Source organism: Lissotriton helveticus, chromosome 3_1 (assembly GCF_964261635.1).
Source record: "Lissotriton helveticus chromosome 3_1, aLisHel1.1, whole genome shotgun sequence".
Lineage (NCBI taxonomy): Eukaryota > Metazoa > Chordata > Amphibia > Caudata > Salamandridae > Lissotriton > Lissotriton helveticus.
In genome coordinates, this window is record NC_136061.1 from 1,754,018,688 (window position 1) to 1,754,034,142 (window position 15,455).

The 15,455-nt window shown below is 45.6% G+C and overlaps 1 protein-coding gene across 6 annotated transcripts in view; it reads left to right on the plus strand.

Annotated features, from left to right (window-relative positions):
* GMEB1 (glucocorticoid modulatory element binding protein 1) overlaps positions 1–13,252 on the plus strand; it is a 279,277-nt gene extending 266,025 nt beyond the window's left edge. For all 6 annotated transcript variants that reach the window (XM_078682572.1, XM_078682575.1, XM_078682574.1 and 3 more), the window contains 2 exons: positions 5,540–5,662; positions 11,427–13,252. In XM_078682572.1, coding sequence (XP_078538698.1) covers positions 5,540–5,662; positions 11,427–12,103 — 800 coding nt within the window. In that variant the 3' untranslated portion in view covers positions 12,104–13,252. The remainder of the gene's footprint in view (positions 1–5,539; positions 5,663–11,426) is intronic.
* The last annotated feature ends 2,203 nt before the right edge of the window (positions 13,253–15,455 follow it).

Consider the following 15,455-nt stretch of genomic DNA (forward strand, 5'->3'; position numbering starts at 1 on the left):
TTCTAAATAAATATATAAATTTTGGGAGGATCAGCATTTTTAGCACGTTATTCCTGCCGTGTAATGATAAATGCAAATGATCTATTCTTTCCAGGGTTGAATTGGCTTTCTTCAGAATCGGGGCATAATTAAGATTAGGAATCTTCGAAATAGGTGTTAGTTTAACCCCCAGATAGGTTGCTTCGGAGACTATATTATTAAGAAGCGGAGGATTTTGACCTACGAAAATCATTTGTGTTTTGGATAAATTTAATTTATATCCTGAAAAGGAGCCAAAATTTGCTGCTAGTTCTTCGATCCTAGGGAAAGCCCTTTCGATATCCTTGATAACTACTACTAAATCGTCTGCATAGGCAAGGGCTCTGTAGGTAGCACCTCCTCCTCTTCCACCACTGCCTCAGCCTCCACTACTGAGCCCTGTGGTTCCGGCACTACCTGTTCCGCTTCCGCAGCCCCTGGGGCCGGTGGTTCCGAAAAGGCCCAGAAAGCCACGGTCAAGATCCAGAGGGAGGCATCGCTCTCGCAGTAGACGTTGATCCTCAACAAGGTCACGCCATCGTCGGCGGAGGGACAGGTCACGGTCCAGTTATACGGACTCATCCAGTGACAGGGGATATTCTCCCACTTTCTAGGACTCTCCCCCAACGAGAGTGTCCCCAGTGGATGACATTGTAACTTTCCAAGATGTGCTGCTGAGGGGGGCAGCGAAGTTGGGGATCACATTGACTGTGTCCACCCCTACCACTTCCGTGATCGTTGAAACGTTGCAGCGCAGACACCTCTCTCGCTCTTGCTGCCTTTGGTGCCAGGACTGGAAGAACCGGCCATGTAGCTGTTTCTGACGCCGGCCTCGGTGAAGTCGGCGCCATCGAGACTTCGAAAGAAGTACAGGCCACCGGATTCTGATCCAGCTTTCTTGAGAGCAGATCCTGTACCGGATTCTGTCATTGTGACAGCGGCCAAGAAACAGCATTCTACTGCCCCGTCGTCTACGGTTCCTCCGGACAAGGAGAGCAGGCGCATGGACTCGGCAGGAAGGAAAGTCTGGAGTACGGCTGCCACTTCAATGAAGGCAGCTATTGCATCAGCACTTTTGGGCAGATATGATCGCTCGTTGTGGGAGTCCCTGCAACAAATTATTGAGCTCCTCCCAAGAGACAGGAGGGAAGACTTCCAGGAGATTCTGAATGAGGGCATGATGGTCTCAAATCAGGTCATCAGTTCGGCAGCGGATGCCTCTTTCCTGGCCTCGCATGGGTACTGCCATTGCATTAACTTGAGGCGACATTCCTGGTTGCGCCTTACCCCGCTTAAGCCTAAGGCACAACAGCGGATTGCTAATTTGCCCTTTTCAGGATCCACCCTCTATGGGGCTCATGCGGACGAGGAGATGGCCCGCATGAAGGCGGAAGTGGAAACGCTGAAGGCTGTAGGCTTAGAGAAACCGAAGGATCCGCGGAAGTCGTACCGTCCCTTCCAAAGGCTTTACTCTTTCCAGAGGTATCAACGGGGGCAAGGTCGCCAAGCTGGCCAACAGCAGCAACAACAATGGCAATACCAGCTACAACCCTTCCAGAAACGTCAGAGGCAGACTGCAGTCCTCCTCTGCGAATAAGGGCCCGTCCGGGTCTAAGCCCTGAGGAGTTACTTCCCCCTCGTCCGTTACCCGCTCCGGTGGGGGGAAGCATACATAATTACTTGGCAGAGTGGAGAAAAATTACTCAGGACAAGCGGGTGCTGAATATTGTTTGCAATGGATACAGTCTTTGGTTTGTCAGCCCTCCTCCAGCTATGCCACCGGTTCCTTCGCACCAAGCGGCGGCTGATACCCTGTTAAGAAAAAGGGCGATAAAAGGCGTCCCTCTGTCTCAAAGAGGAAAGGGTCTGTACTCTGGTATGCAAAAAGGACAAGAACGAGTTCAGGCCCATTCTGGATTTGCGACAAGCAAACAAATGGATTCGCTGGGAGAAATTTTGCATGCTGTCCTTGCACCAGATTTATCCTCAGCTGCAGGGAGGAGACTGGCTTTGCTCAATAGATCTACAGGATGCGTACTTCCATGTGCCCATTGCACGGAAACACCGGAAGTTCCTGCGATTCCTAGTCGGCACCAATATATATATACATAATATAATCCACATTTGTAAAGCGCGAACCATCTCCCGTAAGGGTCTCCAGGCGCTGGGGGTCGTCGGGAAGATTAAGCAAGCTATTGCCCAGAGTCACATGGTGATGGGCTAATCTGCCACTGGCACCGAGGATCAAACCGTGATCCCCAGATTCCAACGTCGGTCACCCTGGCCGCGGCGCCACACCTCTCCCTCTCACTATCAGTACACCGTACTACCGTTTGGACTGAAGTCTGCACCCAGGACTTTGTCAAAATGCATGGCAGTGGTGGCAGCGCACCTGAGAAAGAACAAGGTGTTTGTCTACCCGTACCTGGACGACTGGTTGATCAAAGCCTCCACCTTCCAGGAAGCGCAATTGCATTTCAACAGGACGGCCGTTCTGTTGACTCAGCTGGGTTTGCACATCAACATGTCCAAGTCCGTTCCGACTCCTGTTCAGTACCTGCAGTACTTTGGAACCTCCATCAATACTATCAGAGCAAGCGTGTCTCCTTCGGAGGAGCGACGCTTATCGATCCTTCGGAAGGCTCAGGCTCTCCCGTCGGTTCCATCAACGACAGTAAGGACTGTGTCTTCTCTTCTGGGGTCGATGGCCTCTTGCATCTTCCTCACACCACATGCACGCCTCCACATGAGACCGCTGCAGGAATGTTTGGAGGATCAATGGGACCAGAAACGAGGGAGCTGGGACGACAGGACCCAACTGTCTCTACACGCTCAACAGTCTCTGAGATGGTGGTGTTCGGCAGAGAATCTCCTCTTGGGGGTCCATTTCCACAAGGACATTCCCACACAGACTATTGTGACGGATGCGTCTCTCCAAGGCTGGGGAGCGCATTCAGGCCATCTTCAGTTCCAGGGGAAGTGGTCCCAGGTGGAATCCACGTACCACACCAACTTTCTGGAACTGTTCGTTTGGGGCTGAAAGCCTTTCATCCGTCCTTCCAGACCAACTCCTTGCTTGTACTGATGGCCAATACGAACACAATGTATTACCTCAACAAACAGGGGGCTCGAGATCACTGCCCCAAGAAGCGCAGGCGATCTGGAACTGGCTGTTAGCCAGAGGACTGATAACGGTGACCCATCTACCAGGTGTGCAGAATGCTCAGCGGACGCACTCAGCAGGCTCGTTCAGGAGAACCACGAGTGGGTCTTAAACGACGAGGTGCTAGGAAACATCTTCGAAAGTTGGGGCACTCTAGACATAGATCTGTTCGCCACCACCAAAAACAGCAAATACCGAGACTTCGCCTCCAGGTTTTTACCAACCGGGGACTCTGGGGAATGCGCTATGGATCAGCTGGTCGAACAGCTTTCTGTACGCTTTTCCACCCATTCCCCTGATTCCGGCAGTGCTCATCAAGCTGTCTCAGTCCAGGGCGCGGATGATCCTCATTGCTCCGGAGTGGCCTCAACAGTGGTGGTTCACAGACCGGGTCCACTGGTCTCTCCAGCCCCACCTGCGGCTTCCATGTCAGCCGGACCTTCTAATGAAGTTCGGGGGCAGATGGTGCACCCCAACCTCTCATCGTTGAGTTTGGCGGCATGGCTCCTGAGATAGTACAGTATGGACACTTGAACTTGCCTGACGACTGCATGGAGATACTCAAGGAAGCTAAGAGACCTTCCACCAGGACTTCCTATGCCTATAAGTGGAAGAGGTTCTGCATCTGGTGCATGTCCAAGAATGCTGATCTTACCTCCTGCAAGGAAGATGTCATCCTTCCTTATCTCTTGCATTTGGCTCAATCTGGCCTTAATTTTCATTCTATGAAGGTTCACCTCGCAGCATTACCTGCGTATAGGAAATGCCCTTCACAAACATCCTTTTTCCATATTCCTGTAACTAAGGACTTTTTGGAAGGATTGAATAAAGTGTTTCCTCCTGTTAGGCGTCCGTCGCCTTCATGGGAGCTGAATGTGGTGCTCTCTTGGTTGATGAAGGAACCTTTTGAACCCATTCATAAGGCTTCTCTGCAGCATCTTTCCTGGAAGGCGGCCTTCCTTGTGGCTTGAACATCGGCCCGCAGGGTGAGTGAGCTTCAGGACTCGTGTTGCAACGAGCCTTATACAGTGTTTCATGCTTCTAAGGTTGTCATGAGGACTCACCCTAAGTTCCTGCCTAAAGTGATTTCTGATGTTCATGTCAATCAGACGATAACTTTGCCTACGTTCTTTCAACATCCTTCCTCTCCGGCGGAGAGGTCTCTTCATTCCCTGGATGTAAGAAGGGTGTTGATAAGACTAAGGACATTCGTAGGTCAGACCAATTGTTTGTCAATTATGGTTCGGTCAAGACTGGTCTTGCCACTTCCAAACAGTCCATTTCTAGATGAATAGTGTCCTGTATCCAATTGTGTTACCAAAAGGCTAAAAATACATTAGGGGGTAAGCCTAAGGCCCATTCCACCAGGGGCAAAGCAGCTACAACAGCTTTGCTACGTAATGTTCCCATTGCAGATATCTGCAGGGCTGCCACTTGGAAGTCGGTCCATACCTTTGCCAAACACTACTGACTGGACTCTGATGCCAGAGCAGACGCTCAGGTTGGGCAGACTTCGTTGAGAAATCTGTTTGCACAGTAATAGTTTTATCTGTTTCCTCCACCGCTGGTTGGTTTGTTGGGATGGGCTTGCCATTCTATTCACTAGATTATGACTATACACAGAGATCCCCACTACAGAAGGAGTAGTTTCTTACCTGTAACTCCAGTTCTGTAGTAGGGGTATCTATTCTAGTCATAAGCGCCTGCCCTCCTCCCGGGTGGATGAAATGATAATGTACTGAATGCTACAGGCCTAGCTTTATACACCTTCAAAATTAACTGAAAGTAAAAGGCCTTTGGCTGTGCATCCAGGGATACCGAGGGTTTCTGGAGAGTTCCTTAAAGGCACGGTATCCCTTTTCCAGACACATAATGGCAGCCTATGGGGCTTGTCTGTCCAACCCTTCCTCCCTATCATGACAAAGGACTTTTGTGAAGGGGAGTTTCTCTAGGTGTGAAACTTTACAAAGCGTATAAAATTTTATAATATTTGGCTATGTTTTTCACTATAAGATGAAGTGCTGGCCAGTGTAGCCTTGTAGTTTTAGGCTGCATTATTTGTCTTTGATTTTCTCGTAAGTGTCTATGCAGGACTGCAGAAGAAGACAACTTAATAGACTATTTTGATTGCTCCGGGGTCCACACACATAGGCGGGACTATTCACTAGATTATGACTGTAACAGAGATACCCCTACTACAGAACTGGAGTTACAGGTAAGAAACTACTCCTTTATACGAGTGGGAGAGTACACTGCTGCAGTAATTTACCATATTGCTCTTAGAGTGTATTTCCTTAATTGAACTGCCCCTCCACTGCTTCTTGTCTGCTGGAATTCACCTGTTGGGTTATTTTGCAGATGCTGCTGTCCTGAACAATGTCGCTCACACCTTTGGCCTTATGGACACCATCAAGAAGGTTTTGGACACAAGAAAAAATGAGACTGACCAAAGTGAGGAGCAGTTCCATTACACTTTGGCAGGCAAGTGGGAAAGTAACTTGTCAGTGTGTTCTTGCCTGAGGCCAACCCTCTTTATTTCTCCTATCTTAAAGTGTCTGCTTTGTAGAAAAACTACACATACTCTAGACTTGTTTTGTTTGCTGTTTTTATTTTTTTGATGGTAAATTTCTGGTAAATTTCATTTACACATTCCGGTTGTAAGGGAGTGAAAAACTACAGAGGTAGTTATCTGCACTTGGATGGAGGGAAAGAACCTCTGTTTGGAACCAAATATCACTCCGGTTTATAGTGTTTCCATTTCTTTAGAGTCATGTAGTGTTTCATGTACATTAATTCACTCGGAGTTTGCCATACTCAACATGACGACAACTTGCCATTCGATAATTGGATATGAGCACAAAATACACAGCATTTCACACCGGGAACTAATTTATCAGAAAATGTCTGTTAATCTTACCCTTTACACTGATTGCTATTCTGCATCTGCAAGGAATCTGATTATCCCAGTCAGGTTGACAGGTTACAAACCTAAGTAGTATACTTTACAAACGTAATTATGTTTAGGTAGTCATACTATGCATGGCTTTCACAGCCAGGTTTGGTCAAAGGGCCTGATTCCAGGGTCGTCCCTGCACTCATCTTGGTGTGTGACAAGTCTGCCATAGTCAAACAACCCCGTTAGCACGAATTTTTGAGGAGGAAGCGGGTGCATTGGGCAAATTTGTGAAGTTATACTAATTTGTTGGTCTTTGTTGAAGGGCCTGTGGGGTTTGTGAACCTGGTATCCGGATTTTGACCCCCTCCCACACACACCGCTTGGGGTGGGGGGGAAGGGGTTCCAACAAGTGTCCGAACGCCCTTGCAGAGGATTAGCGGACCCTGTCCAATCAAATTTCTTTGCTTTGAATTTGGGTCCAAGAATGGTCATCTGTGTTATAACGATCCAGATCTATCTTTTTTTTTTTCTTTTTAATCCTTTTAAACCCAGCCACAGAAAGTTGTAACACTGATTTCTCAAAATATTAAACGGATTTCCACCAAAATCAAGAAAGTGCACATCCTAGAATAAATTTCAGTTTAGTGCAAGTTTAGTCTAATTCCTTTTGGATGTTTTTTTTTTCTTTTTCGTGTGGCGGAGGACACAGATACCTGTAGCAGTTAAAATGTAAAATGTTATTTTGGTGCCACCCTTCCCAGGTTCTCCAATAAGAACGATAATCGCTCACATTTTTAATTATCGTGACAAAATCCATACTCTAGGTTGCACGATAATCTCCAATATGAAAATGCCACGTTCAAATTCTTTCTAGGTTTCAGTCAGTGTCCAAAAATTACGCAGCTTTGAGGATGTAAAGAAGGCGCTGAGAGCCTGAGGGAGAAAATACATGATGTTCCCTGCAAAGTTGAGGATAGTGGTCATAGGAGACATGGGAGTGGTTGCTGTCCGCCTGACACTAAAGTAGCTGCTGAAAAGACAAACCCAAAAAAGACCCATAAAGAAAACCCACAACAAGGCCGACCACAAGCAGGCCAGTTACAGGAAGAAGGACACAGTGGAAGTGGAGAAACAGAGGAGACAGTCCAGGAACTCAGAGGGACTGGAGGAAGAATAAGCTACTAGGTGGTCTCCTTGAACAAGAAAGCTTCACTGGAAGTACCTATCCTAGAGACCCCATATAAGCATGGGAGATGACACAACCTGATCCTGAGAGATTGTGTGATCTTGAGCATACCAGCAAGGCCAACTGGTTAAGTTGAAGGTCAACAACACAACATATGACACGGTCATGCTTGAGAAGGGGACCAGACCGGGATACCTGCGTTTCCCTCTGATGGTCGCCCTAGCATTGGAACATTTAGCGGCCTGGATCGGCAGGACCCACTTGTCCAAGGTTTATGCTGAATGGACAACTGGGAAGAAAGAATATCACTATATGCAGGTGATGTCTTCGAATACGTGGGAGATGGAGAGCAGACTATTTCAAGAATACTTCAGATTTTTAAGAGCTCTTGTCAATACTCGGGTAAAAGTTACATTGGGGGAAATCTCAGTGTGAGAAGGAGGCTCTGCCCATCTAATCTTCGGATTTGTCGCTCGTTGATCACCTGGTTTTGATCTTTTATTGTGGGGAAGCCTCATAACCTGTGATTGACCCACAGTAAACTCATGGTAAATGGACTGAGCATGTTTACAGCCAGTGTCCAGGTAAGGCATGATGCCACACAAGTGAGAGGCATATGGCTGGTTACACATTGACAAGCGTGAGGGGTGCGTGTGGGAGATTCCGGTCGTGTGCAGACCAGGAACTGTGCACAGGTAACCTGGCACAGAAGAGACTCAGCAGGATTGGGTATTGACCTGGGATTGGCCTTATAATGTTGGTGTACACATATAGACAAAGTCAATGTAGCTTACTGGCTTGTCTGCAGTGACAATTCATTGTATACCTTTGGGAAAGGCCTCCTTAGAGTGCAGTTTCACTTTCCTTGGTCTACAGACAGAGGGCAGGAGTCATACCGATTTAAAGCATAACCTTTGTAAATTGAACCGTTCTGCAAAGTCCAAAGACATATCTGTGTAGCTTATTGGTCATCCAGGAATGTCTTATTTTTTTTGCTCAGCCAGGATCAGAGCCCAGGCATGTTGTCACCCTGCTGGACTGGGTTAATTACTCTTTCACTCCAGCCACAGGAACACAAACCTCCCTCCCCCCCCAGCTTACGTATATTTGTAAACTACTGCACAGTATTGAGCTGGGTGTGAAATAAATGTACTTTTGACTTTTTCAGAAGAAAAAGCAGACTGTACAATCCTTGATTGAGGTTCTTATTGTATACCTGTTAATGGTGGTTACTTGCCCACACCACCTTCCTAAAGTAGGCCATGGATTGCTCTGCTTCGCTACCCTGGGAAAGTTGAGCTCTACAATGGGGTGTTTGGTTCCCAGTGAAGGACAAATGTGGACCGGTTATATATGCAGGCCACACAACTAGTGGCCCTTTTTCTAACACCAAATATACCCACTCACAGTAGAACCACCGTAACTCCCATAAAACTGTGTGATACTAATAGTAGGTTAGGGATTCAGATACTTTTTTACTAGAGCCAAGGAAAGGTCCCTTGAGCAAAACCTGTACAAGTTGTTAGAAAGATTAAAAGGTGTTGTGAAATACTGGAGCACATTGCCACTGTTGGGCTGAGCTTCCCTGTTCAAGATGATGACCATACCTCAATTTCTATATGCCTTACAAAATAAACCCCTTCCAAATTCCTATTGTATTTTCCAAAAACCTGGAAGCGGAAATGCTCCTGCTCCTGTGGGATGGAGGTCCGTCCTATATTGCATTACAGAAGCTAACGAGGGGGGAGCATGATGGAAGTATAGTTGTCTCTAATGTCAAAATCTACTACTGGCCGGACCATCATGGGGTAGTAAATGACTGAGTGTTCACAGCTCAAGAGGAACCAACAGCTAGGGTGGACAGATACTCAATGGGAGCTAGTGGTTACCCTGTTGTACTATGTAAGAGCCAACCCGGGGAAACAGCCGATCCATTCGGATACGGTGGCAGCAACCTGGAGAGAGGTGACTGTATAACTGAAAGCTACCATAACGGAATAAACACCGGTGTGACACCTTGCCGGAGGTTGGGAACCTGAAAGTTTCACAAAGTGGTACATGATAGTATCATTATTCCTTCTGCTCATAGGTCACCTAGTTTAAAGATACCTGTTTGAGACACTTAGGGACGAGTGTCAACTAGCAGAAACTGAGAAATACAGGTACTTACTTAAGTTAGGCATGCTTTACTCTCACACCTTAGAAACGGGAACATTACTGAAAAGAATCAGCTCCCCTGGAAGACATTGGCAGACCTACTCACCAAAAGCGTGGTGGTGTTGATCTATAAAACTTCCCGGACATCCTTCAGAAACTTAACTTAGATTGGAAATTGGAAGTGGAGATTCTAGAACAGGAGAAATGGAAAGAGGCAACGAGAGGCCCAAGAAATTGCTATAAGATCAGGGTTTTGTTTATTACAGCTCCACATATTGCACAAATCCTACTATTCTAGAATTCTCCTACATAAAATCAGGAGGACCAACTTACCGAAGTGTGTAAGGGACTGCTATCCAGAAGACTCCTTTATTCATATACTCTGGGCCTGTCTGAAGATACAAGATTACTGGAGGAAGATTTAAGAGATCAATTGGCACTCCTTTCACCTGTGACATGCAAAGCGGTTTGTCTCAACATTTAGGGAGCGGACAGTTTACCAAAATACTCCAGACTGCGTGCAGCGTTGGTCCTAATCGTGGCGAAATAGACATCGCGCAGAAATGGTGGGCTGTGGAAGTGCCAAACCTTACTGGGGAAGTGTTATGGACTGGTGCACATTGGTAGACAAAGTGATGTACCAGGGGAGAGACTGTGCCAATAATTATTATTTTTTCAAAGGTATGGAGGGAGGAGGCTAGAAGGTCATATTGGGGTTTATAGGGAACCAAATGGGAACCACAGAAACCGAATGCATCTCAAACCCATGGTGGGGAGAACAGCAGATAAAAGGATACTTCACACAGTGACGCACGAACAGGCTGGAACATTTTCAACGATACCTAATATAGAAACTATAGTGACACACTGTTTTCGTATTGTTTATATGAACATCCCAATAAAAAGATTTATAAAAAAAAAATAAGAATGGGATTATGTGACGAGCAGTAATCATGCACAGTTTAATTTATCAGGTTTGCTGCTGTCCAAATAAAATCCATGAAGGAGCAAGAAGGATGTGGAAATGCAGTCAAGGTGGCAACCTGAGCAGAAACTTCCTTAACTTGAAAACGTCCCAGACTCCACCTACTCCTAGGATGAAGGAAGCCAACATTTGAAATGGGGTTTATTTCTTAAATCTCTCCGTCTCTCAAAAGCCGACAAGCCCTGCTTGTGGTGTTGCTCAGAACCCAGCCAGAGAAGCATCATGCACATGCAAGGGTGATAAATGAAGTGATTTGTAGTTTTATGTCCTGACAGTGCAAGAGTGAGTCTGCTTGCCTTGTGTTACCCTCATGTGCTCACCTCTCCCTGCTAGCCCAATCATTTTCTTGGATCCCAGAGACCCTTATTTTATTTTTTTTTGTTTACTTAATGAGGCCTCTTCGTGACTGTCTAGAATTTCCTGCCAGGACCACCACCACGTTCATTGTTGGCAGTAAATTACCTTTCCGGGTAAAAGACACTGTATTCAAAAGACTTGCCCTACGTTTTTTCTGCAAGGATAGTAGCATGGCACAGATTTGGTAGTTTCAATTTGCTCAATCTTAGCCAGTGCTTAATTTGTAAAATGGTAAGTGCCCGGGCCCTGACCAGAAGGCCACTGCAGCTTGCACCACACATTACCCCATTATCGCTGCCAATGACGATACCAAAACAACTACTAATTATCTCTCTCATCTGCAAGTGCGACAATTCAGATTATTCCAGGTCCCCAACGCTAAAGGAATGGCTGGGGAGGCAGGTATTAGTATTTTGTATTCATAAACAACCGTCGTTCTGTTCATCTCTAAATTAGCTGAGCAGCGCCACTAGGGGGCTGAGTGTCATAAGTGTGGTGATGACAAGTAAGTGCTGGTGCCGAGAACCAGAAACCACCTGCTCAAGTTAACCACTGATATGAGCCTAGCTCTTCTTTGACCTGTGAAACCTATGCAAAACACTTACTTCAGTCCATGTTTTGTACGCTTAAAACCAACTCTATCTTTTATCCTCTTCTTCCACAGACCTTGACCGACAGCTGGAGGAACAGAAACGTCAAGGTCAGGAGCAGAAGTTGAAACCTCAGACAATCCAGAATTTGGTCCTTATGCCAGTCAACACATCAAACCCAAAGCCTGCGAAGAGACCCCGGCTTCAGCGCCCAGCCTCTGCCACTGTTCTAAGTTCTTCTGCTCCGACGCAACAATCACAGCAGCAGTACACAGTCATCGCACCCATCTCCCTGGCATCACTGAGCCAGCCTTTCTCCATGGGAAATGTACCCATCACAACTTTCAGCCAAGGTTCAAATCCAGTGACTCTCCACACCATGCCCTCTGGCCAGCAAGTCTTCCGTTATGCCACAGTTGTGTCCTCCAGTAAAACTAGCACCTCAGACACAGTCACCATCCACCCTTCTTCCAGCCTGGCCCTCCTGAGCTCAGCTGCCATGCAGGACAATAGCAGCATGGTAAGCCCTATGGAACTGGTGGCCATGGAGTCTGATCTGGCCACAGCTGTAGAGGGTACAGGCGATGAGGAAGGTCAGACCATCATTGAGATAGACCCAGCACCAGACCCTGAGGCTGGGATGGAGACCAAAGTGATGACATTGACAGAACTAAAAGATGAAGATGATGGGGAGGAAGAGCAAAATGAGGAGATTCACAATGTGGAGATTGTGGTGCTTGAGGAGGAATAATGCACAGTGGTGCAGGAGCTCTTGTACTGGCGGGGAAAGAGGTGTCTTTCTCAGAGGAATAGGTTTTTCAAGTAGAAACAGAATACATCTAGGACTGCCTAGGAAAATGAGAGCTTTGTGCTAGCTGGGCCCTGGAGGAAGATTACTTTCGAAATTGCGAGAGGAAGGCCTAAAAAGAGAAGCTTCCATTTGTATATTATTTTTCCAAAAGGTATTTTTTTAGACATTTTGTCATATCCCACTTTTACCATGACTCTGCGGAGCTACAGAGCATGCCATTAAACTGAGTATCACTATTGTTGCTCTCTTGATGGGAAAATAGCATCACTCTAGGACAAATGAGGTTATTTCAATTGCGTGTTACTAGGGTGGAGAACTGAAGAAGACAGTCTGTGTAAGAGCCTTCTTAGAATAACCCTACCTGAGAAGAAATTCAGAGATCTAGGTAAATTAAACATTATTAGGGATTATCTGTTGCTTGGTAGGGGATTTGTTCAGTAAACTTCACTTGCAACATGCACACCATTTTGTCAGGATGGTTTGTTTTTTATATTGTGACTGCCACCTACACGTTTTACAATTAACTTGTTTTACATTCATGTTGTCCACTGCTGCATTATTTGTATCAAGGCCTCAAGAGCTTGACGGACTTTTAAAGTCACTGGTTGTGTTAGACTGGGTGTCTCCAATGAAACATGGATAGGCTGGTGAGTAATTGGACAACTCTTTTGGTTTTTGGCATATCTTCAGATTTCATTTCAGTATTGGATACTGATAAATTTGCAGACCAAATGCAGCATCTTCCAGTTCGATTTCAGAACTGTCAGACTGGAACCAGACATATACATCTTTTGCTTTATTTCTTTCAGTGGTTTGGATTCTGCTTTTTAATTTTGACACCATAAACAAACGTTTGATTTATCTACTTTAGGAAGATAACGGACTTTGATAATCATAATGAATATGTGCATTGCCTTCCTTCTGACTACAATGCAGAATGTTTGCAGTGTGTAAGTTGTTCAGGCCAAAACTCTGATGTGCAAGTAAACTTCAAAGCTAGGAGGGCAAATGAGGAAGCCAAAAGAGTTGCATCCGGCACCTTCGCCCTTGGAGAAAGATGTTCTTTAATTAAACACATTTTCCATCTCACCCATTGTTTTTTCCCTGGAGTCTGGTTCCATTGGTGTCGTACATTAAGCATTTAGGTGTGTGCTTTAGGCATTGGAAAAGTCATTGGTCTAGCCACAATCTTGCCTTATAACTTGAACTTCATCTGCTTCAAGTTCTTCACTGGTTTTAGCGACTGCATTTGCTCAAGACCATTTCATCTTTGAAGAGTGTGTGTGTGTGTGTGTGTGTGTGTATGTATACACATTCACCCACCCATCTAATCGGCATCATCATGTTATTAATTTATTGCTGGTATAGGCATTACAGTAGAGAAAGTAAAAATATATTTATCATTTCAACATGAAAATAAATGTACATACTGTAATTAAATGCAAAAAACTGAAGTTTTAAATTGGATTAAAAAAACAACATACTAAGGTATCACTAAGCAAGAAAATGGTGTTTAGAAATAATAGATATTAAACAGATTAACATGTACAACACCAAATACCCACAGCAGAACCCATAAATAACACGATACAAGCCATAGCATAATTTAATTTGATTCTCCTTTATTACAGCACAACCCCTATGCCCCATTATTCATAATTGTCACAAAAACGGAAAGACTGTGTACATTCATACTTGTTCTTCATCCAATGTATGAAGAGATCAGCTGCATCTGCTTTGTATATTGACAAATGGAAACGTCCAACTCTATCAGACTCTTTTGTAACGGAGAATAAAAGCAAATAGTGTGCTGTAGTTCCTGCGTAGTGCTGACAGCATGATATTGTTTACCCAACCCATACCAATGATAAAGTCCTTGGTGAAAGATTAAGGACACCCCATGTTACGAGGAGGAAAATGCGTCCTGCTGCCGTGAGGAACATCTCATCCAGGTAGCTTTAGGTCAGGCGTCTCCAACCATTAGCTCGTGAGCTACTGGTAGCTCTCCAGCTACCTGGAAGTAGCTCGCCTGTGTGCAGCCCAGCCTACTAAAGTAGAAGCTAATGCTTGTTTGAATTAATATGTGCAACCTACAATTGAAATGTGTGCATTCGAAACAAATGTATTTCTTTCAGAACTCGTGTGCTTAGCTGATGTTTGGAGACAATTGGCTGGGTTTCCAAAATGATATTTAAAACAGATATTTGAGTGATAAATCTTGAGACATTGCGGAGACATAACTAAAATTATTACCTTGGTGCGAGAGGCATTGAATCTACGGCTGTCATGTATTAACCCTGTATTTGCATTTCCAAATTCATAACTCCATTTTCACATTGCTGATTACAACCTTGCCTGATGCACTGAGGTAATCACTGATGTTAATCTAGCATGGGGTGGCCACTAATGTAATCTTGCCTGGTGTGCTCACTATTAGCACATTAGCAGCTCGGTATGATTTTCCTTGAACACAAGTAGCTCTTCACAGAAAAGGCTGGAGACCCCTGCTTTAGACCTATGATAATTTGTATGAAAAAGTCTTTATTTACAGCCATGTAAAGTAGTTTAGAAAAAATTGTTATGTGCTAAGTTAAGACTGTATGAGGCAGGAGTGACCACTGGTACTTTGAAGTGGTGGGGCGGGTGAGGAGGGGAACACAAAAAAAAAAATTAACTGCACTTACCTGGTCCGATGACCACTGCCTTCCGCCTGACCCTTGTGCCCATGTCCAGAACCTGGTGCACACAGCACAGGCTCCCAGCTTCCCAGCATGTGAGCAACGCTGAAATTGGTCTGAGTGCTTCAGTTTGGCGCTCAGACATAATGTAGGAGCCTGTGTTGGTTTCTATACCCAGCTGTTCAACACTGCTGGGCGGAGAAAGGTAAAGTGTGCATGACTGTTTGGCCGGCCCTGTGGGGCCGGCCAATCCCTCATGCGCATTTGCCAGTGCTCGCCACTCCCCCTCCTCCCTGGTTATGCAGCGTCACTGTGGCTGTCCGTGCCCCTACCCCGGCTCGGCTGGCAGGACGCAAAATAAATTGATAATAAAAACACTAATCATTTTATTTGCCCTTGACTCTGCTGGCTTTCAGCAGGGGGGGCGAGGCTCCTCCCCCGTAACGGCCACTAGTAGGAAAGTTTTTTTGCCAGTAGTTTGGTATGATGACATCCAGTAGTCCAGCAACCTTCTCATCAACTCATTTTCCTAGTCCAAGCTGTTTACCCTAGCCAGTTGAATACCCTCCATTAGCTGTGGATTGTACTTCTCAACCACACCATTGTTTTCTAGG